Source organism: Sminthopsis crassicaudata, chromosome 2, assembly GCF_048593235.1.
Source record: "Sminthopsis crassicaudata isolate SCR6 chromosome 2, ASM4859323v1, whole genome shotgun sequence".
NCBI classification, from domain to species: Eukaryota; Metazoa; Chordata; class Mammalia; order Dasyuromorphia; family Dasyuridae; genus Sminthopsis; species Sminthopsis crassicaudata.
This window is the reverse complement of record NC_133618.1, coordinates 307825064-307849895: the sequence shown is the minus strand read 5'-3', so window position 1 is coordinate 307849895 and position 24832 is coordinate 307825064. Positions and strand designations below refer to the sequence as shown.

Here is a 24832-nt window from a genome sequence, read left to right as displayed (position 1 = left end):
GATTAATTTTTACCATGCTTAGTAGGTTGAAAGATGATCATATATAGGTAACATGAGAAATGTTTTATGTGTAAGGTTGCTTAATACTATAGAATACAATAAGACCCTTCTTAACTATTAAAACAATGTTGGATGCCAAGGAAAAGAAACAAAATTTCTAATGAGCCTAAGATATGCTTAGACCATCTGAAAATAACTCACTCTCTATCACTTGATATTCACTCTCTTGAGACATTAAACATGACAACAATTTTTAGAGAATGAAACTGAGATATTGGAAAAATATCCAATGGCTACCTTCCATCATAATTACTTTTTCCTTTCACATTATCCTATCCTTCATAACTCTAATCAAAGTTTGAATACAGAAAAACATAAAGATATTGGGTGTAATAAGTGAAACTATGTGTATGAGCCAGTTATGACATGATGGTCTCACCTCAATTTACGGATTATCAAGAATCCAAATTATAATTACCAGAATATAAATATTATGGTATATAAGTCTCCAGGAGCTAAGTTTTTATGTAACAGAAGCCAGTGTTTCAAAAGTCATGATTTTTAGCCCTGAATAAAGATGTGTGTATTATTTTTTAAATAGCATAACATATTGCTATACATCTTAATTTTTTCCATGGCTTAGCTACCTCTGACTGTTCTTTTATCTTGCTGCCAAAGTATATGGAGATATGTTTGGTAATGGAAGATTTCTGTCTAAACTTCCCAGACTTTTCAGTGCATTGGCAGCAAAAGTTGTTACCTTCTTGTGTCTGATCACTAATACACATATTCTTCTTTTAATGACATGGTATTCATGATATCATTCATAGTATTCAATTACAATTCATGATATTCATAAGGCTATTCCTTGTTGAGAATAGTGTCACTTTCTGTATTAAGAATCAATGTCATTTTTAGTTTAAATAACATGCTGATTGCTTTATAAAATGTATAACTAAATGTCATTATGAATTTAACAAAGGGGTATTTGTATTTGATAAGGTTTGCACAGCTTTGCAAGTATTTCATGTGTGTATATGTATATTTGTATAATAAGAGGAATATTTACTTTCCAATCAGTCTAACAAATGGAGCTCAGGGCAAATGAACTCATTCTCATGCACATGTTTCTAACCCAGTTCTTCCTAATGATTAAGATAAATTAAAATAAAAACCAACAAGTTCATGAAAAGATATTAAGAGTGATGTTAATGTTGTAATTTAAACCAATTTGGATTTTCTAATGGCCTTCCATCTTTCCTAATTTTAACAGTATGAAAGATCAAAATCATTAATATCATATAATGATATTCTTGGTGGTGAGAATCACCCTTAAACTTTTATTCTAAATTTTTTTTAAAGTTGAGGTGGGGAAGAATGACTTTTTCTGATTCACAGAAAGGTCCCAGGTTGAATCTTAACTATGCTGTCCTCTTAACATACACATTTAAACCAAGGCGGTTGCCCTTCTTTTTCATATTATTTCCATTCTAGAATTGTCTTACTATGGCATTTTAATGATCTCAAAAGGGGTGTGTGGTGCAGAAAGGAAGTGGACATTAAAGGAGTTTGAAGGGAATAAATCAATGCCATTGCTAACTTTGATTCTTATTCCACATAGAGATTGTATCATTTCAAATTTGGTTGCCCTTGATTTCATTATCACCAACCCTACCCAACAAATTATCAGGAATTTTCAAATTTATACTTTTAGATGGATTCCCAGATTAATTTCCTAATGAGAATTATGATATGTTAATCAAAGTTTTAAATACATAAAGGTGTCTTTTTTTTTTTTTCTTTAGAGTATATATTAGTGGCACCTGTACAACTTGGAATCCTGATATAATCTCATGGTTCCATTTTTTGTCTGTTTTGTTTGTGCATTTTGGTAAGAGGTAAAGGAGGAACTTCAAGGTTTCAGAGTCCATGATAGCCCTTACACTGTCAGCAGAAGTGAAGATTTGGAATTAGCTCTTTCTAATATATTAGGCTATTTATTTTTCAGACATCTGAAATTTTGTCTGGTATTCTTTGGGGTTAGTTAACCTGAAAATACATATAATCTGTCAGAATATTTATTATAGTAATAGTACCATTATTATAGTAAGGATCATTATTGTAGGATGCAACATAGTAGTCATTCTCTTAGGGAAAAAAAAATACACACACATACACACACAAATTTCAATGAAGTGCCAGTTGACTTTCATATTTTCTGGCAGAAATTACACCTCAAAAGAAAATTTAAAATAAGGATCTTCTGGCTCTCCTTCTTCATGAACATTATCATAGTACTTAAGAACTATAGTGTTTCATGGACTTGGCCAACCCAAGATAGCATTGTTCATTATAGCCTGGAGAAAAAAGGGCATATCTCTTATGTATGATTTAGTTTTTTTGTAAGGACAATTTCCCTTTAACCATGTAAGGAGTACTACTAATGGACTCCTAAATGTACCTTATTTTTTTTATTTTGGTGTTAATAAAATAATTGAAGTATCTATAACAAGAAGTGATTTAAAGAAGGAGTAAATGGAGAAATGGCAATTTTCCCTTAAAAAAGAAAAATAAAAACATTAGTAAATAAGCTTCACATGTTAATGCTATAATCTCAGCACAGAAGATTCTTAAAGATGTGCTTAAGAAGGAATACAATAGTTACCCCTTTATTCAGAGACTTAATCAACAAACTTGTTTCTATATTTCTCATTGATATTTTTGGCCTATTTTCAGTTGGGGTTCTCACTTTTTAGTGCAGATAAATTGTTGGAGTCTAAGAGGATTACTGCAAATAATAAATTAGAAAAGGTATATAACTAAATGATCTCTGCAAGGTCTATTTTCAAGAATGATCCTTTATTTTGTTTTTGTTTTTGTTTTTTTAGTGATTTGAAGTTCATTTTATAAGTATGCACTTCTCTAATTCTATACTCTTAGTCTATTTTAATTAGAGAAAAGTTCTAGGAGTGTTAACAAGAGTCAGATACAGAAGGAAAAAATGCTCCAAAAGAGCATTATGTTTCAACCTCATATTTAATTAAATGTTTCATACTTAGAAAAAGGCACTTATAATAGGCTCTGTGAATGAATGATTTTTTTATAAAGGACTTCTTATAGGGAAAAAGAATAGCCTTTCTTTTTTTAAGTGACCATATGGAGATTAAAGTTTGACCAGTGCCTGTGAAATGAACTGAAAATATATTTTAATGTGTGTGTTTTTTTTTAATCATGATTAGTTATTTTAGATCACCAATCCTTTTTTATATGTGGAATATCTTAATGGCCCTTTGAATATAGATCTACCAACATTACAAACAATTAGCATGAGGGAACTCTCATCACCTGATTTAAAACTTGTAGAATTATTTCTCTTATCAAAAAACAAAAAAACTATCAGATTCAAAATTCCCTTCTCTTAACCATCAGCCATCAAATCAAATTTCAAATAATGAATTGAGACCAATGAAGTAAGTATCCTTATATTTCCTAATTTTTTTAGAAGATTGTACTGGGAGAAAAGATGGCAGAAGGGACATAAGCAACTATAGGTCTCTGACTAACTTCAGATTTATTAACTGATTTAACAGTTATCCTAGGGTAAATTTCATCATAGGAGAGGGGAAATTTTGAGTCTTAAACCCATTTAGAGGCTAAGATGTGAAAAGTCCTGGCAGAATGAGCATATTTTTTAATTAATTAGGCTTACTGTCCATTTTCTTTCTGGGTTTATTCCCCAAAGTATGATTGAGGACTGCCTAGTGAAGAACAATCTACTTTCAAATTTCTTATCCAGGACCTTTTAGAATGTCAATCATAGGACAGAGTGGCTTCAACCCCACCTCTTATTAAAGATAAATTGATATCTATCGTTTAAAAGTTCATAAAAAACCCAAAAACCTAGGATGTTTTTGAATGATTTATTGACTTTTCAGATTGTTCTTTAAGCTGTTTTTTAAACTTTAAAGGCAACACTGATAATGAACGCTTCCAAATGGTAAAACAGAAAATCCCCTTCAAATATAACCGGCCTGTAGAAGAGTGGCTGCAGGAAAAAGGTAACCGTCATTAAAACTTTCATTTTAAAATCATTTGATTCTAAACCCTCATTTTTAAAGCCTGCAAATAAATGTTCCTTAAATGATAATCGCCTGCTGCATAAATGACTGTTTTAATTTTCATTATAATTTGTGTCAGCTTCCACCTGCCATATGTTGATAAATCATGCTATAATACATTGCCATTAAAATACAGTTAAAGGGACTAACATTTAAGATCACTCTCAGTGTAACAACCACAAACAAGAAATTCCAGGAACTTAAAAAAAAAAAAGAAAGAAAGAAAGAAAAAGAAATGTATTATGGCAATTTAACCACTGCATGACGTTCTTTTTAATTTCTTTAAAATGATCTCTTATCACAGTGTTCTAAAAGTTTCAAAACGTTAAACTTGTATCTCATAGGAGCTGTTTTGGCTTTCCTCTCTTTTAAGTGTGGTTTAAAATGTCATGGCTTGAATTTTGTTTATAAAATGGTTGTAACATAATTAAACTGATTAAAACAAATGCTATAAGAACAAGATTTTTAAAACAATAATGAGACTAAGATACTAGGAGTTTGCTTTTAATGTAAACTTTGAGTAGCAAAAGCTCGAATATGTCTATAGGTTTAAGGGGTCTTAGTTGATGACCTTGAAAAAGAAAAAAAAAATGGCACTTTTGAATATGTGGTGTGTAGGATGATTCTGATCTAATACATACAACTAAAGCACACATTGTTAAAAACAGATTGTAAAAGGACCAAGGTTCAAAAAGGCAAACAATATCCTTTGAATTGAGGGGGAGTGGAGATGGGGAGGAAGAAGGAGATAATAATTATATTCTAACAAAAGAGGGGAACAGTAGAACCCAATGTTAGTACATATTGTATTTGATAGATACTAAAAGATAAAGTATGACCTTCCAAAGAAGAAAATTTTCCATTTATAATGTCCAGGATAAACATACATAAACATACTTTTAGACCACAAGACCTCTCTTAAAATTTTGAGAGATTCACATAACAAACAACAAGCATGTTATTAACTATTCAGCTATATATGTGCATGGACATTGACACACAGTCAAATGTATAACCAGATTAGCATTTGAGAACTCTAAATTGAGTGGAAATTAATAGGATAAACTAATAGTGAAAATCCTTATTGAGACTCAACCATGTGCCCTGTTTTTAACACATGTGGTCTAATTAAAAAAGCTATAAGGATAACTTTAAAAAGCAAATAATGTTGTTCAGTAAATACAAGTTTATAAAGTCCCTTTAACATAAAGACAGTGATTGCCTCACCTTTTTTAAAAGAAAAAAAAAAATTAGATGCATGTCTGAGTCTCATGTGCCTGAGAAAACTTTTTGTTCCTTGCTATTTTATTTTGGTAATCTTTTGTTTTACTCCATTGCCTCTTGAAATCTGAGTTTAACAGCATGCCAGGCATTTTCATTTCTGTAAACCATTATGAAATCATAACTTGGCTTGTAGTTCTTTTGATGGTAGTATTTTGTCATTAGGCCGACAAAGAAAGCTATTGAAGGGATTACAATGCAAAAAGAACAAGGGGGTAGTGCCATGACTTGGTTATTGAGTTTGTATGAATTAATAAATGCATAGGTAACTTAAGAAATTTATGTAAACTATAGTTCTCTTGTATAATGATGTTATGCGATATAGAATGCATTTTGGACTTTCTGAAAAAGTAAGTGGTAAATGTTTATCATTCTCTTCATTCTTTACCTGTCCCCTTCTCTCTCACCTCCCCACTACCACCCTTTTCTCTTCAGGAACTACTTTAGAAACATGCCAGACAACCTTGAAAAGACAATAAGAAGGAGAGGGCAAAGATAGATTGGTGATTAGATAAAAACTACTTAGCTTGGGTCTTAGGAGTAAGTACTGTCATGGGGAAGTGGGTTGTGTTAAAGAATTCCAAAGTTCATTTTCTGACTAGGATCTATTATTGAATAACTTTCTAACCTTAGAAGAGTCACTTAACCTTTTTATAGCTCAGATTTCCTTTTTGAGAGGAGAAGTAATAATACTACATATTTCCCAAGGGTGTTCTGACGTTTAATTAGTCTTTGTTTAACACTTACGTTAGCCATGCAAGGACTTAATTTAACATGTGAACTTGATGGTCAAATGAGGTAAGAATAATTTCTAAACTGACAAGGTTTTGGGGGGGAGGTGGTAGGAGGATTTGTATCTGCAAAAAATAAAAAAAAAAAGTTCTCTTATAAATCCTGAATTGGTATAACATACACACTATGGAAATATGGTAAGACTGAGAAAATTAGGTTCTATTTTTTTCTTACTATTATAAATTACAAGGCCTAGAAGAGCCCAACCGACTAAAATAATATGATTCAACAAAGATGTAAAATAAATATGTCAGGGATTTAGTATGATTGTCTTAGATTTCTTTTAATGGATTTTTTAAAATCCAAGATTCCCATATAGAAGTGACAAAGAACTACAGTTGAATCCAAGCAATAAGAATAAACATATTTAGCTATATATTTAACTCTGCTTGGCTCTAGAGACACTAGCAAATGGAATTCTTATCTGACTAGCCTATTGAGTGGATTTGCAGAATGGAGTAGTAAATATGACTTAGGGAGTTGTGGCCAGAATCTCCTCCATTCAAAGAAGTCTCTGAATCATATACGACCAAGAAAATGAAGGGGAAGAGAAGGAAAGGAAGAATGAGTATGGTCCAGAACCAAATACTTGGGACAGAATTTTGGGAGTGTGTTGAGGGCAGAGAAGGGGGAGTTAAAGGGTATGAAAGAGTTCACTTAGGAATAGGATAGCAATTATCTCTTGAAATGATGAAGGATGTGAAGAATTTTGTCCTTGAATATCTTCTTTGACCACAAAGGAATGATTTATGATCAGCATAAAAAAATAGGATGTTGGGTCATTGGTAATGGAATAGTAAAAAACATCAGGTTGTCCTCTATATTTGTTTTTCCTCCCTATATGTTAAAATCACATCCAAATTAAAATTTCACAGAATTCTGAAGCATACAAGAAAAGACAAGTTTATCTCTAGGTAATCTCTAGAATAGAGTAAAGAGAAAGTTACTATTGCCAGCTTGGGTGGTTCAGACTCAATTACAATTCAATATAATAAACCTTTATTAAATACTTTCTATGTGCTAGGCACTTTACTAAGTGCTGGTAATACAGCCTCATGGATTTTTTTCTCTTGCAAGACCTAGAAATGAAAAATAGAAAACTAAAAATTTTCAGTGGTAGTCAGAATATGGCACGTAAGTAATGTTATAATCATCACCAATAATAAACATTAATTTTATATATCATCAGCATGTGAAAATGAATCCAAAAGTTATAGACTTATAAAGTAATATTCTTGGTACTCTAAAACTCTTGGGCTATCCTACAGTGTTACAATGTTCCTTTTATGTAGGAGCTCAAGTTTCCCTCTACCTATCCCCTCTTCTATCCTCCGGGAACTTCCCTTTTTTCCCAATATGGCTTTGGTAACATCAATCCTTAATTTGAGTAGATTGTGCCCATATTCCCTTGATTTTAGATTGTATCATCTAAGAAGACTCTTTCAAACTTGAGTTTTGCTAGAATGGTTAGAATTCAGTGTGTAGAATAAACAAAAATTTTTTTTTGGATTAATAAACTCAGGATTTCATAAAGAATTCCTCACTAAACATAAATGAATAGTGGGAGATCCAAGTTCCAATCTGTTACCCAGAAGTATTCTGCATCAAGGTGTGATATGCTTGAGAGGTGTTAGTACTTTAGGGGAGACAAAGAGAAACACCCGGGAGACACATAACCCATTGGATAACTTTTAACCAAGAAAATACAAAGAAATAACATATTTACTTATCAGATGGCTCTGAGTTTTCATGAAGTTAAATCTTTACTGAAATAAACTCAGATTCTAAAGTTATCTGAATTTTTTTCAATTTGAGTTTAGTTTCAACTATCTTTTTGATAACCCCTGTGACCTCTGTAATATACAGCTATAGTTCCATAAAATACTTCATGGAATATAAATTTCTGATTATTCTTTGGTTTTTACCTAATTTTGAAATTTTTATGACAATTATGATTATTTACTATGGAATAATGCATGCCCAGCCAAAGATCAGAAACCAAAATATCTCCTTCCTTAAAAGGAAATGGTAGGAAATATTTATTGTCCCAGTGGACTCAGAATCTTAGCTAGTCAGCAGAAGAGCTAATTACAACATGATGTACCTTGGCAGTGACTTTAGGACAATAGTTTGCAGTATTAAATTTCTGTAATCCAATTTTCTCCCTTTCCCCCTCCCAATTCTTCCAGGAAACCTTTTTTGACCTTCAGTCCATTTCTATCAGGTAAGATAAAGAGGAAAGATATGTATAGAAATAATCCTGTTTCCTCCACCCAACCCCACTAGGCCGGCAGCTAACCATCTTCAACACTCAGGCGCAAATAGCCATTGGAGGAAAAGACAAAGGACGTCTCTTCCAAGGTCAGCTCTCTGGGCTCTATTATGATGGCTTGAAAGTTCTGAATATGGCAGCTGAGAACAACCCTAATATTAAAATCAATGGTAGCGTCAGGCTTGTGGGAGAAGTACCATCTCTCTTGGGGACAACACCTACAACTTCCATGCCACCAGAAATGTCTACAACTGTCATGGAAACCACCACTACAATGGCAACCACCACTACTCGAAAGAATCGCTCCACAGCCAGCATTCAGGTAGGTCAGATTCCTTTCTCCATATCATGCCAACTTGTATTTGTTGTATTTTGGAACTTGTGGTTATTCTGGTCAATGGAGCTCTGCAGATTGATGACTGAATTATAATGTTTCTGGGAATTTTGCCTCTAAGATTCTCATATGAATAAATTCCAGCAGTGGAAAAAGACAGTTATCATGGAGAAAGTTATAAAAGTCTTATGGCACACATGGGTTAGTATCGCTATCATATTTTTCATTGTAACAGTAGTACTGTTATTCAAAATGATCAATGGACAATGCTTTCAGCATGAAATTCTCCCTCATCTAACTTTATTGCCCGATTTTTTGCAAATCACAAAAAGGGAAAAGAAGAAAAGGGAAATTTATTATTGTCTGGATTATAGATCACAATTTAGTCCAGTTTACATCTTCAACATGACTTTTTAAAAAGTATTAATTTTTCAGCACTGAAGAAATGGGCACTGTTAAATCAAGGACAATTTGTGCCAGAAGGAAAACTAATCCTTGAGCAATGTAGCTTTCACCATTGCTACTGAATTGGGATTAATCATTTCTCCCTCTGTTACATTTTGGGTTTCTTTTGCTTTGATAATAATCCAAGTTACACATGAGAGGGAAATGTGAAAATCTTGGGTATAACTATGCTGAATGTTCTTGGTAGGGTCATTGTATTTTCTTTTATTTATTTGAAAATAAGTATGCCCAAGCTAAAGTTTAAAGCTCAATTAGCATTTCATAAATTTCATAATTTTCATAATTTCATTAATTGGGAGTAAAAGGTTAATTGATTTATTAGAATCAAATACATTGACATACAATAAAAAGTTCCAGCCACTTGTAGGGAAATTGTCCCCAGTCTAGTTAGTGTTTGTAGAAAATTCAATAACTCAGTATTTCTCTGGAGACCACCTGAGTCCAGTTTTTGGCATCACCTTTTCATTAATTTTGGTGGACATGGTGAACCCAGAATGAGTCACCAATTAAGCTTAAGCAGCTTGTGATTTTGTTTCTTGTACAATAAAGATTATGTGACCAAGATAAGAATGATTTTTCTCCCTTATCTGAAGATGAAAGACATCTTGCAGAAAGATCCTAGCTAAAAGAACAATTTTAATATGGACTTCAAGTAATGGAAGATCAGATTTAAATGCTTAGGAAAAGCTATTAAGATCAGGTCTTTCCTGGACACATGTGCTGACATATGTGTACATACTTTCAATGCATATTTCCACAAAAACTTTACTTTTCTAGTGATATTAAAGCAATAATTCCTGACACTTTGATCTTCTCACTGAAAGGAAGATAAAAGGCAATATGTATTTCTATTATGACTCCCTGTAGCTTGAGAAAAGTCCATTTTATTGTTGGTAGAAGGATTGTTCTTTTGGTACAAGTCTTGGCAGAGTTGTTTTATTTCTGTCACAATACATTGTCTTAGCTCTTTGAGAAGCAAAGGAACAAATGACATTTCTAAGAAATTACTAATCTCACAGTCTCTTCAAAGGCCAAATACTCACTGACCTCAGTAAGACTTACTATTGTATTCAGGGATTAGACAGAAACAAACAGGATCTCTAGGTATGCCCTTTGGAGGGTAAATATCTGGGTACCTACCAAATGGTTCCCCCAAATATGTGGAAGACTGGGCCTCTGGGGAAGGAAATACAGAAAATCACTATGCCAAACCATTGCCAATGATTCCATGTCAGGAGTTTTTAACCTGGCATCTGTGGATTTGTTTTTATACAAATATTTTGATAATTATATTTGAATATAATTAGTTTTCTTTCAATCTTTTGTTTATTCTGAGGAGTCCATAAGTTCATTAGGCTGTAGAAGGAATCCATGAACTCTCTACTCCCAAACATAAAAAATCAGGACTTCAGGGATATATGATTTGTGGTATGTGCTATGAGGCATGTCTTCACAACTGCAATGCAATCTTGCAATTTAGTAGATAATATCATCTCTAGGAACTTGGGGCAAAAAATAATCATGATCTGATGTCCTGTTTTCTGATAATGAGAACTTATCTACAATTTACTTATCTAAAATGGTCTCCAGTTGACTGACACATAGTCTGTTACTCTAGTCTGCACTCAAAATTTTTCCAGGTTGTTAGGATTTTCCAGAGAGGTGGCCCATTGTTATGAACAGAAATTCAGGATCACTTTCTTGCTATGATGAAACATTGTGGGAGAAGGGATTCAATGTCAAAGTGATTCTATGTAACGAGCTGTCGTCTCTAGAAGGTGCCGGATCGCTCTCTGGGAAGAGATCTGCTGTGTCTACTACAATCTTTCAGACAGATTCTTCTTCCTGTAACGAACCTTTGTCTCCACGCAGTTGCTGTTAACTCTTGTCCTTAGAAGTGACTTCCCTTCCTGCAGAGAGCCCCGTCAAGCCTGATGCAATGCAGAGTCTTTCTCTTGAATCCTGGCTCTGAATCTCCTCCAACTCTTATCCTTCTTCAGGCCGATCTGCCCTCTGCGCCCAGTGCTGTCTCTTTTTATCCTCCCAGAGAATGGGCGTGGGATAATGCAAGGGCTTCTGGGAAGAACCACCCCAGCCAATGAGCTTGCCCCCTCTATCAAGTCAACCTGAGTTCTCACCTTGTAATTGTCCAGAAAACCTGAATTCTCACCTTGTCACCATCCAGACAACCTGAGTTCTCACTTAGTAATCCTAACAATTCTAATACAACAGAAATAAATCATCTTAGCAGAAACATGTCATAGGAAGCTAGAATAACCTTAAAAGTGATCCTGTACATTCCACTCATTTTAAAGATGAGAACAGCGAGTCATATAGAAGTCATAGGCTTTGCTCAGGGTATTAAATAAGTAGAAGAATCAGGATTTGAAATGAGTTGCTCTGACTTCCAGTATAAAATTCTTTCCACTAAACTGTGCTACCTGTTTAAATGGACAATGGGAAAAAGCCTTTTATAAATCTTTTTTTTTTTTCTGGTATGTATTTTCTTTTTTTCCTTATGATAATAATAATTGGCTTCTATCTAAACATGTTCCTTCACTTTCAATATGAATATAAAAATAAATGAAAACGTTGTTAAGATTTTCTGCTTTTAAGGATATCTAAATACATGTTCACAATAATACTAGAATGCCCAGAAGCATGAAAGAACAAAACAATTATCAATGTAAAAACCAGGCAATCAATTATTTAGCATTCATGTGTCTGTCACTATGCTAGATACTATAGTTAAATGGTTAGTTCCAAACCATGTCAAAATTGTAATATTAGTAATTTTAATGGCTACTATTTATATTTTAATGCTTTTGATTTTATATAATATTTTACAAATATTATCTCATTTGATCCTCACAACAATCTTGTAAGGTAGATGCTATTATTTTTTCCATTTAACAAATGAACAAACTGAAGTAGACAGAGTTTAAGTAGCTTACTCATAGTCACATAGCTAGTAAGTGTCTGAGGCTGGATTTGCACTCAGTTCTTTCTAAGTCCTGTTCCATTGCTCTATCATCTGCTGCAAAAAAGTTAGGTATAACTAACTTTATATAAAAATATAAAATATAAAATTAGCAGTGTCCACTTGAAGGAGGTGATCATCTCATTGAACTCAGGGTCACACAGCTAGGAAGTGTTAAGTGTCTGAGACCAAATTTGAACTAGGGTCCTCCTGAATTCAGGGCTGGTGTTCTATCCACTGCACCACCTAGCTGCCCCATCTCATTGTACTCTACCCTAGCTAGTTGATTTGACCATTTCCAGTCAAAATTATTTTTAAAAGGTTATTGGCAAATTAGGTATAATCATACAATAAAAACCAAGATTAAGGACATAGAGCTCATGACTTAAAAGAGGAGGATCTACTGAAAGAACTGAAGATGAGAAGTAACTGAGGGAAGGATAATAAACAATAAACAATTTTTAATGTAATGAAAGAGGCTTTAGAATCTGATTGACTTCAGAGGATTGAAGTAGGAAGAATGTGTCAGAATTGTAGAAAGAAACATTTTGGTTTGATCTGCAGAAAAAACTTTCATTAGAAGGCTCTCTTAATTATTATAAGAGCTGTCCAAAAATGGAATGGGCTGACTTTGGTAGATAGTGAATTCTTCATTGTTATAAATCTTCAAGTAAAAAACCAAGTGAACACTTCCTTCTTAGAGAAATTCAAGAATTTCACAAAGGAAACATGCTATAGAGGAATTTTGTTCACACAATTTCTTTTAAGGTGAAAGAAAATCCACTGAAGCAACTAAACTCATTAAAAGCACATTATTTTGATGGGAAAAAAGTTTCATCTGTCATTCTTGCTCCTTCCAATAATGAACAACTATGTTTTTTTTTTTTACTTAATCTGTAATTTTATCACAGATTAAGGGAATTCTCTTTTTTTTAATTTTTTTTTAATTTTTAAAATTAATTTTATAATTATAAAAATTTTTGACAGTATATATTCATGAGTAATTTTTTATAACATTATCCCTTGTATTCATTTTTCCAAATTTTCCCCTCCCTCCCTCTACTCTCTCCCCTAGATGACAAGCAATCCCATACATTTTATATATGTTACAGTATAACCCAGATACAATATATGTGTGTAAATCTCATTTTCTTGTTGAATGTTAAGTATTAGATTCCGAAGGTACAAGTAACCTGGTTAGATAGACAGTAGTGCTAACAGTTTACATTCACTTCCCAGTGTTCCTTATCTGGGTGTAGTCGTTTCTGTCCATCATTGATCAACTGGAAGTGAGTTGGATCTTCTTCATGTTGAAGATATCCACTTCCATCAGAATATATCTTCATACAGTATCACTGTTGAAGTGTATAATGATCTTCTGGTTCTGCTCATTTCACTCAGCATCAGTTGATGTAAGTCTCTCCAAGCCTCTCTGTATTCCTCCTGCTGGTCATTTCTTACAGAACAATAATATTCTATAACCTTCATATACCATAATTTACCCAACCATTCTCCAATTGATGGACATCCATTTATTTTCCAGTTTCTAGCTACAACAAAAAGGGCTGCCACAAACATTTTGGCACATACAGTTCCCTTTCCACTCTTTAGTATTTCTTTGGGATATAAGCCCAGTAGTAGTACGGCTGGGTCAAAGGGTATGCACAGTTTGATAACTTTTTGGGCATAGTTCCAGATTGCTCTCCAGAATGGTTGGATTCTTTCACAATTCCACCAACAATGTATCAGTGTCCCAGTTTTCCCACATCCCCTCCAACATTCATCATTATTTGTTCCTGTCATCTTAGCCAATCTGACAGGTGTGTAGTGGTATCTCAGAGTTGTCTTAATTTGCATTTTTCTGATCAGTAGTGATTTGGAACACTCTTTTATATGAGTTGATATAATTTCAATTTCATCATCTGAGAATTGTTTGTTCATATCCTTTGACCATTTATCAATGGAGAATGGTTTGATTTCTTATAAATTAGGGTCAGTTCTCTATATGTTTTGGAAATGACACCTTTATCAGAACCTTTAACTGTAAAAATATTTTCCCAATTTGTTACTTTTCTTCTACAGATTAAGGGAATTCTCAATGGATATTGATAACTCAAATGTTCTTATGGTTTATTGCAGAGTTATCTGGTTCATTTAGAGTCAAGTTATTTGTCCACAGTCCAAAAAAGGAGTATATTTCAGAGGCAAGATTCGAATCCAGGTCTTTCCTCACTTTAAGACTCTACCCTGAGTGTCTATCTATTAAGCCATATACCCATTTTTTCTAAAGAAAAAGCAGTATAATAAAAAAAAGTTCAGTGATTTTTCAGTAATGTCCATCTCTTTGTTTCCCCATTTGAGCTTTTCTTGGCAAAGATACTGAAGTGTTTTGCCATTTCTTTCTTCTGTACATTTTATCAATGAGAAAACTGAGACAAACGGATAAATGACTTGCTCAGGGTAACACAGTATCTGAGATCGGATTTGAACTCAGGAAATAAAGAAAGGAGGCTGCAATATTGAGGCTAGTTTAGAAACAACAGCTGAGAAAAATGGCACTTTTTTTGGTTTTATGTGCTGTTTCTTTAAAGCCCCAGAGTCAGAGAAAAGCTACATTTATTAGCACTTTTGGCAACAGTTGAGGTCTTCCTAGTACTATAGCTTAATTGTGCAGTCTCACCAATTGTGCTGACACTGGGATCCTGGAAGGAGATTACAGTCCGAATTGGTAATTTGAGCTTTCACTCCCTTGATGACAACATCTCTCAGAAAATTAACATCTCAGGGATCCCCCAGACATCCTAGTACCACCCTAATAGTCATTGACTCATCTTTTAGTTTGAGGCCAGCTAAATTCCACTGGCACCCACTCCTAATCTTGGGTTTTTCTATAGTTAGGAGTTGGCAAGAATGAAAGGCAGAAGCTTTTTCAGATTATAATGGAGTTCCTATAGTTATTTATTTATTTATTTTTTAATGCTTCCAGATAAGAGAAGAGGCTTGGAAAAGAACTAGTTTCCATGTTAATTTATGTTGTTGCCTTGGGATGCTAGATTGACTTGATAACAATTGCATAATGGTACAGTGTGATCTGTCCATAACACCATTGTAACCATTCCTAAGCTTTTACATCATTGATTCTGTGTTCTGTGCCAATGTACAGCAGAGTCACACTGACATTCACCCATGCTGCCCAATATCAGAAAATTGGAAGAAAATCACTCTATTCTGCTTGGTTAGAATTATTCTAATTATCATTTAAAAAGAAAGATTTTTAGAGCATTTTGATTCCATCTTGAATTTACTGAACCTGGGTGTTGAAAGTTTTAAGGAGAGTGTGTGTGTGTGTGTGTGTGTGTGTGTGTGTGTGTGTTTGCTGGCTTTATAATGCTGGTATCTAGAAAAAAATTCTCAGGGGAATAATAGTTCCCTGGGTGTGGTTAAAGAATCAGGGTAATAACAATTGCTCTTTACTGAACAGTTATGTGTATTATATAGACCAATCAATCTTAATTGGCTATTTCTAGATATGGCCATTGGAAGAACTTTTTTCTGGTTGTTGCTTATTAAAACAATAAAAGTTGAATTTAATCTGAATAATGAGACATTTTAGGTATTCTGATTAAAAAAAAAAGCTCTAATTAAGAAGTCAGAAGATACCAGAGAAAAGAAGTTCCTTTGAGTAATTCCAGATTCACTTGGTGAATTAGTCCAGTTCTAAATTTCAAGGAATAGAAACATAATAATACTAAGATTTTATTTGTAATATACAAATTACTGATGGAAGACTCAATAAAAAAGGATACAAATGGGAGTAGCTAGCTAGAGCAGTAGATAGAGTGCCAGGGCTGAATACAGGAAGACCTTTTGAAGCTATTTCTAAATGCATGTTCTCCTTCTAATTCTAATACAAAAGATCCAGCCTAATTAGTCTGCATCACATATTCCTTAGTACACCTGATACCCTCTTGTCTGTAGTCACTTGTATTTGGGGAACACACTGTCCCAGCCTGTGCTTGGATATAACAAACCTCCATGTTGAATGAGTGCCCTTGTGAATACGTTAGTTATAGTGATGGGAAAAGGAGCAATTTTCCCATCTATTAAATAATCCTAGCATTATCCAGAATAGAATTAAAGAATCTGAGAGCAAACCTGAATTTTTAAAATTATTTTTATTAATTAGAATGACAAAAATCTATTCAATACCCCTATAAGAAATAGGAATAGTAAACCAAAACAAATTATTCATTTCTAAAAATATAGGTTGTATCTTGAATCCATCACCTCTTCATTAGTTGTAGACAGCATGTTTCATCATCAGTCCTTTGTAATCTTGGTTGGACTTTGTATTGCTCAGAATTCTTAAAACTTTCAAAGTTGTCTTTACTATGTTGTTGTTAATATATAAATTGTTCTTCTGGTTCTATTTATCCATTTTCATCCATTCATGAGTATGTACTACAATGGTATTCTATTCATATATGAGAATTTTAAATCTGACTTTTGAATCCATCCATTAGATGATGTTAGTTAGGGACTCTGTAGGTTGGCTCTTCCTCTTCCTTCCCCACCTCATATATCTTACCCATTCATGCATGTATAATTTTATCCCATAAAGTAAAATCTGGTTTACTGAAGAAGATTTTCATATTTATCACATGGACAGATGTCTCATAGCTTGCTGGCAGTGGAATCAAAAAGGACTGATGTATCCTCCTTCAAGCCCTTTCTAGCTTTTTGATCCTTTTAGTCATAGTTTACTCATCTGTAAAATGAAGATTATACTTGTACCTGCTTTATAGAGTTATAGGAGATCCAGAATCTCAGGGTTAGAAGGTAACTGAACATTCACCTCTCCTCACTCCTACTTGAAATTTTAATTCCCTTTATGTTATTACAAAGATTAGCCTTTCTTAAGTCAAATTCAGCACCATAATAGTTTATACTGTAGAGTTGTATTAGTTGCATAGAAATAGTTATTCCAAATTAATTAGTCCTGTGCATCCCCTTGTCTCAAACCCACTGCCACCAACTCCATAGTATTCCACAGGGTTCCCAATTGCTTGATTTCACCAGTAGACAACAGAGCCTCCTGGGAAAGTTTATTTTTAGGATCAGGGCTCAACTAATATTGATTAACAGCCTTACATAATGTGTGGCTCCAGGGCTAGTTTCTTTCCTGCCAAGTCTCATAACTGGAGAAGGCACTGAAGATTTGTCAGTCTAATTAGACTTTTGCTGCCAGTCGAGAAATATCTTCTGTCTCCTTCTCACCCTCATACAGGTACTTTCTTTTCCCCTCTCAGATAATAATTTTTTGGGGAAGGAAATTGGTCTCTAATTTACTCTTTGCCTGGTATGATTCTCCAGTGACATTTTCTTTCTCAGACTGCATAGCTCTAATGAAAAAAGGAGCTTGATGGGTTTAGCTGCCCCTTTAAAGACAGCTATTTTGGCTGTACAAATCGGCTGGTGAATAGAATAGTTTTGTTCCTTTTTCTCCCCTTTTTATGATGCTTCAATAAGGGAAGAGGGATTAACACTTCTCAATACTGTCTCTTTACTATTGTGCTCCTTTTCTTGGTGCCCCAATATCAGGCAATCTGACTAAGTAACCAGAAGATGGGGTACATGTTCTTCTTTAACTGGGCTACAGGGTTTATAAAATATATTTTTTGCTTAGGCTTTGATTAGCATATTTAAACATCAGAACTTCCATTAAGAGAATCTGGTTAGCCCTTTGATGATTGTGGAACATAACAAAAGATATTTTTATTCTCAAGCTGGCTTTCTCTTTTCCCTGGGCTGATTTTTGAGTCATCTGCCATCACTCTTCCTCAGAAAATTCAATAAAATTCAACAAACTTTTATTAAGTGGCTACTGTGCCTACAAATATTGGAGCATTTTAGTTGTAAAACTAGAAAACAAATTAGAGGTCATAAAGCCAAATCTCCTTATTTTATAGATTTAAAAAAAAAACAAAAAACTGAGGCACAAAAAGGTAAAGTGACTTGCCTAAGATCACAAACACATCTAGTAAGTGTCTTAAACTGGATTTAAACCTAGATCTTTCTGACTCCAAATCTGGCTTAAAATTCAATACACCATGCTACTTCTCAAAGAGAAAACAAAGACAAAAATGAAACTACCTATCCCTGAAGGAACTTACATAATGCAGTAGGAATATACAATATGGAAATATAAGTAAAATACAAGGTGAGATGAGAGAATAAAGCTTGCAAGGGGGAGAGCAGAGAAAATGCTCTAGGGATATTTGAGAAGAGAGAGGTTGCTAACAGCTGACAGATTGAGTCAAGGAAAGCTTCATGGAAGAGAGAGCACCTGAGTAGAGAGATAGGAATCTGAAAAATGGGGATGACTAGAGGGATAGTCCATTCTTGGCATGAGGGATGTTTAAATAAATGCATCAACTTTGAAACAATGATCAACTATTAAAAACTTGGTTCTTCTCAGTGGTTTGGTGATCTGAAGCAATCCCTATAGACTTTAGACAGAAAATACAATCTGCATACAGAAAAAGAACTTTGGAGATTGAATACAAATCAACACATGCTATGTTCACTTCTTTTTTTCTGCTTTTGTTAATGTGTATTAAAAAAAATAAATAAATTGACACAGGTGCCAAAAAAGAATACATAGAAATAAGAAATCAAGTTATCAATCAGATAACTTATCAGAAATAACTTATCAAATTTGGATAACAATAAATTAGTTTAAAATTAAAAAATGTGTAAAATCCCCACATTTTACCAGCAAAATTAAGTGAAAAATTATCCAAGATGTTGTTAGTAACAAGAATTTAATTTAGAATGTTATACTTCAGAATAACATTGGAGTCTTTAGACTGAGTCTGTTACTATTGTGATATTGAGTAAGTCACAACCTACGTAGGCCTCACTTTCTCCTATAAAATAAGGGAATTGAACTATATAATCTTTAATCTATATAATTTATAAGTTGTTTGTCTTTCTTAAATTTAGCATATTGTTAGTATATAATTTTTTCTGCTGGCTCTACTCATCCATTCTGTATCAGATCATGAGTACATAATGCAGTAGTGTTCTATTCATACATGATAATTGTAAACGTGATTTTTGAATCCATCTAATGTCAGGGTCTATGTAGACTGGCTTTTCCTCTCCCTTTCCCTTCTCATTTACCTCACCTATCCATGAATATATGTTTATCTCATAAAGGAGAATCTAGCTTACTGAAGAAAATTTTCTTATTTATGACCTAAAACAACTAGATGTTGAAATGTATAAATATATAAACTTTTGCAAATCCTTTACAAAACTGGAAGCCTCTGAAACAGAATAAAGCTTTTTGGGTGAAAAGACTGATATATGCTTATCTTAGTTTGTTGATTTGAATCGCATTCTCCATTACTTAAGCAGAAGCCTATTTTTTTTTTTTTTATTACTAACAGAACTGATCATCTCCAGTAAATTCTTATCTTACCCATCTTTTTTATTGTGTAGCCTTTTATAGATATGCCCTAAATATTTGTTATAATAATGAATGAAATCAATATTGCAAGAATTTTATATTGTAAATTTGTAGGGGCTACTTCTCTTTTTTCAGTAATGGCTCCTGTGCTTCTTTGAAACATTTTTGCTGTCAGCTGTTAAGGCAGATACAGGAGAGTAGAATGTTGTGAAATATAAATAAAGAACAATTATTTTTTCTATCTCTTATCCTCATCCCAATCCTTAGCGAATGATGTTACCATTTGCAATATGGTGACCATCTCCAGATGAAAGACAAGGTAATAAAGGCCATTTGAGAAATATAGTAGAATCAATGATTGCAAGTAAAACTGTAGTTTGAGTATTGGCTCACAATTTTGTGAAAATTTGTTTTCTCTGTTTCCTATGTACACACCACAGGGAAACAGCTGGGAGCAGCAGTCACCATCGGCAAGCTTACAAGACAGATATTTCCATTTAGTCTTTTGACAAGGCTGTGTGAAGAGTGTAATGTACTTTCCTACCTTTCTGCTGTATGTTTGGGTGACTGTGTAAAAATTAGAAACATACTGAGGCTGTTATGACAGAAGTGCTTTTCGAAACCTTCTAATTAATGTCTTGGGTTTTCTTCAGAGAACTGGTACTATTAGCTAATAGCGAAGAAAAGCTTCCTCTCCGTTTCTTTCTCATCTCTGGAAAGGAATGTTAGGGAAATGTGAGCCATGTCTATGGTATTTAGCAGTCCTTAGTGATGATTAGAAAAAAAATTAGCTGATAAGAAATTGATTGACTTGTATAGTTAATGTAGGCTTTTCTATTTCCCAACTGTTTTACATGTTTCAGTAACAAATGAAAAGTTGGGAATTTGGACAGCTCCAGTTTTCTTTTCTTTCCAGGTGTGTAATTTAGTTGAATCCAAGTAGCGTTTTAAGAAGTTGGTTCCCTTTAAACCTCTTAGGTCACTTAAGGTTTTTTTTTTTGTTTGTTTGTTTATTTGTTTTGTTTTATTTTGTGTGGGGGGGGCGGGGAGATAGTTGTTGATTAACTTAAAAAAAAAACTACCAAGTTACATGTTGCCTAAGCTTCCAGGTACAGTTATGCAGATGGTCTAAGATTATTCATATATAAGTTTTATTTCTATGTTTCAGCGAGGAAGACCATTTCAGACTTAATTTTTTAACATGCACCAGCCCTATAAAAATGTAGAAATGCTCATGGGCTCTTAGAATCAGATTTAGAGCTCAAAGGGTCTTACAAAGACATCAAGTACAACTTTATTATTTTACAGATGAGGAAACTAAGACACAGAAAAGTTAATTGACATATCTAGGATCACATAGCTATCTACTGAGTTGCTTCTTAACCTGAAAACTCAAATGTGCAAGAAGGGCACATCATTCTTTGCAATCATGAGATGAGTCTTTGGAGTACCACTGAGTTCTAATTAAACATATTATACTATGAATATAAATATAGGACTATTTCACTAGAAAAAATGCTCTCCCCATCAGCCTCATCTCATCCTCCCTAAGTCCTCATTTGGCTGCCATCAAACCCAAAGTGGGGATTTTACTAAGTGGCAGTTGCCTTGGCTTCTCCTACCATTTGTCTCTCAGCAGAAACCCTACACTCCAGATGGCACTGGAGTGCAGCTACTCCATTGTCAAGCCCATCTTTCTTTCCTTCCTCCCTCCCTCCCTCCCTCCCTTCCTTCCTCCCTTCCTTCCTTCCTTCCTTCCTTCCTTCCTTCCTTCCTTCCTTCCTTCCTTCCTTCCTTCCTTCCTTCCTTCCTTCCTTCCTTCCTTCTCTCCTACAAGATTTGTACCAAGATTTCTCCTGACTAGAGCCTCTGAAAAGATCGTATTAAGATCCTAATATATTCGTCATATATACATTATACCCATCAGTTAACCTTTTCTTCTCTGGATTTCTTTTTAAATTTCTAAGATTTCCAGGTCATATTTAGTCCTTTCCTTCACCACCCATAGATCCTCTATTTCTATTGTCACAGGAAATGTTCCTGATGTTCCTCTTGGTGACGTCTCTAACATAATTTATGTTAGACAGTGAACAAATCCACCCTCTAAATTCCTTCTCTCCTTCCCCCTTTTCTCTATATCTAACTGCTTTTCTTTTTTCTTACTTTACTTTATCCTTAATTTCCAACTTTCAACTTTCCCTCATCCTTCAATTGTATCCATCAGGGAAGAGGGGCTGAAGTTATCATAAAAGTTTATAGTTCTAAATAAATAAAACAAAAAGAATAATCATACTTCTCCCATAATACTGCAAGTATAAGTGCAATACTGGTGTTCCTATTTATTTTTTGCAACACATTTTTGTTGGTCTTGGAAACAATCTTGTGATTGTTGATTGAATTATTGCATCTAATGATAAAGTTCATCTGTAAAGTGCCTCAAGTGAATTTTCCTGGGCTGGCTTGAAAAATCTAATTGCCCTTGATAACATTGTAAGTAAGGGAGAATATTTTCTGAGCTCCAAGTATTTTAAATTAAATTTAATAAACATTTATTAATTGCCTAGGATATTTAAATCATTGTAATTTGGATTAGGAATAAAAATAATAGCTTTGAAACATACTTTTTTAGAATTTTTATAATATATAAATTTATAAAATTTATAATTTTACAATACAATGCATTGTGTCTTCCCTTCTCTGAACAAATTCTTTATTTCTGTATACCAAGTAATTCTGCCTTCCAATTACTTTGTGTTCCCCTCCCTTGGCCACAATGAAAACAATGTCCTGGGATTATCAGGAATGATAATTACCATTTTTAAGTGAAAGGTTGGGAGGTGGAGAGTAACTAGATGGTACCCTGTATAGAGCAAGATCCTTGGAGTCATGAGGACCTGAATTCAAATGTGACTCAAATACTTAATACTCATTAGCTGTAAGCTTACTACCTAGGTAAATCTCTTAACATTGTTTGCCTAGCCAAATAATAATAACACAGTGAAAGATTTGGGAAAGGGAAAAGAGAACTTTATGGAATCACAAGTCACCTCCCATTTTAATTTGTTGGTAGTTTGAAGACAATGAGGCTAGGACATGTATTCTTTTGACAGTGGTGGGAAGGATAGTGAACTGTGATCTAAGTTTTTCTTTTTTTTTAAATTAAACCTTTTTATTTTCAAAACATACATGAATAATTTTCAATATTCATTCTTGCAAAACCTTGTTTTCCAAATTTTTCCCTTCCTTCCTCCACCCCCTCTCCTAAATGGCAATCCAATATATATTAAACATGTGTAATTCTTCTATACATATTTCCAAAATTATCATGCTGCACAAGAAAAATCAGATTAAAAAGAAAAAAATGAGAAAGAAAACAAAATGCAAGCAAACAACAACAAAAAATGAAAATTCTATGTTGTGATTCACACTGTCCCCATAGTCCTCTAGGTATAGATGGCCCTCTTCATCAAAAGACCATTGGAACCGGAGGAATTATCTCATTGTTGAAAAGAATCATGTCCTCAGTTTTTCAAACAGACTTCAACAATTATTTTGGCCAACAAAAATTACTCTTTGGTTTATAGTGTATAATGGTCCTCCCAGATGTATTGATTTTGTCCCTGAAACCATCTTTATTTTGTGGCACTTTACCCCTGTTAGGATTACAAGGTGAGAACTAGAGCAACTAACTTCTCTGAAGGGCTCAGAATAAGTCCTTATCAGGATAAGCAAAATTCCTTGCCCTACATTGGGCGCCAAAATGTAAAGGTCCGGTCATCTGCCGTCTCAACTCTGATCTAGAGTAGACTCCTCCAGACCCAATGTTGCCCTCCTTTTATCCTCCCAGAGAATGGGCATGTGAGAACTCAATGGGGCCTGAGGAAATACTTCAACCAATGAACTTCCTTCTCTTAAAGGTACAAACTTCTTTTAAACATGTAAACTATATCTCAGAATTTCAAAGGTGTAAATTCCCTCTAAAGGCCTGAACCAAAGGTGTGAACTCCAAGCCAGAGAACTGTCTAGACAACTTAAGTTCTCACCTAACATCAGAGAACTATCCAGACAATCTGAGTTCTCACTTAACATCAGAGAACTGTCCAGACAACTTGAGTTCTCACTCTGTAATCCTAACATACCCCCACATATACATACACACATACATACATATTAGCCTCAATATTCTTTAAACCAGCTCTTGTTTACATTATGCCAGTATGATGATGTCCATATTGATGACTTTGACACAAAAAATCCTCTTTTGCCTTCTCAGTCATTAAAGAATACAATGAATTGTAATTATCAATAGAATTATACTGAACAAAATCAAATCCCATTTTTTTTTGGTAAATTGTCACTCCCTTATGGTATACATAATTCTTTTAACTAAATAATTTGATTAACCACAATAATATCTTTTCCTCAATCAGTCTAGAGCACAGAAATTTCTTCTGTTTTTATTATGTATGTTTTTGGCAATGTCATCTGTATGTCTCTCTCCATCAGTTATAGACAACCCAGTCTTGCTTCAGGGCTACCAAGGAGAGAAAACCATTCTTACTATCTCAATTGTATTATGTAATTCTGGAAGAGGGGGACTGTTAGATATCAGAAGGAAAAAAAAAACAAAAACAGTATTGGCAGGCAATTCTTATTTCCACTGGGTTCTTTTATTTCTTATTCCTCTGATCTTCTGCATGCCCCCAAGGCAGATTATTTTTTCCAAAGGTTAGAATTTAACTTGTCATAATATTTATCCACCTTTATAAAAGGTGACCTCCAAGGAAAGTAGAATAACATGAATGATTTTAATCTGCAGTAACAATGGGGAACCAATCCTGACCAACTGAAGCAGTATTAATATATGACAAATTTTTCACCTCTGCCTTTTCAATTTCCCCTGTCCCCCTTTCCATCCCAGATATATACAGAAGCCCATACTCCTGCATTGACACAACTCACCCCATAATGTACAATGAAATTCCACTTGGCCTTTATCTCGATGCTGCTGCCCTGATGATTAATGTCATGCTAGTGGGAAGCTATTCGACTGAGGGAAGACAAAGATGGAGGATGGAGCATGAAATATATTTCTAGGGCTGCTTCTCATTATTAT

At 33.9% G+C, this 24832-nt stretch overlaps 1 protein-coding gene across 26 annotated transcripts in view; it reads left to right on the top strand.

Moving 5' to 3' along the window:
• NRXN3 (neurexin 3) overlaps window positions 1-24832 on the top strand; it is a 2041643-nt gene that overhangs the window by 1855681 nt on the left and 161130 nt on the right. For 16 of the 26 annotated variants that reach the window (XR_012486454.1, XM_074289857.1, XM_074289856.1 and 13 more), the window contains 2 exons: window positions 3969-4058; window positions 8478-8785. Coding sequence is in view for 25 of the 26 variants with exons in the window: in XM_074289857.1 (XP_074145958.1) it covers window positions 3969-4058; window positions 8478-8785 (398 nt within the window). In the remaining variant the exon portion in view is untranslated. The remainder of the gene's footprint in view (window positions 1-3968; window positions 4059-8477; window positions 8786-24832) is intronic. The other 10 variants (XM_074289860.1, XM_074289859.1, XM_074289875.1 and 7 more) reach the window with 1 other exon arrangement.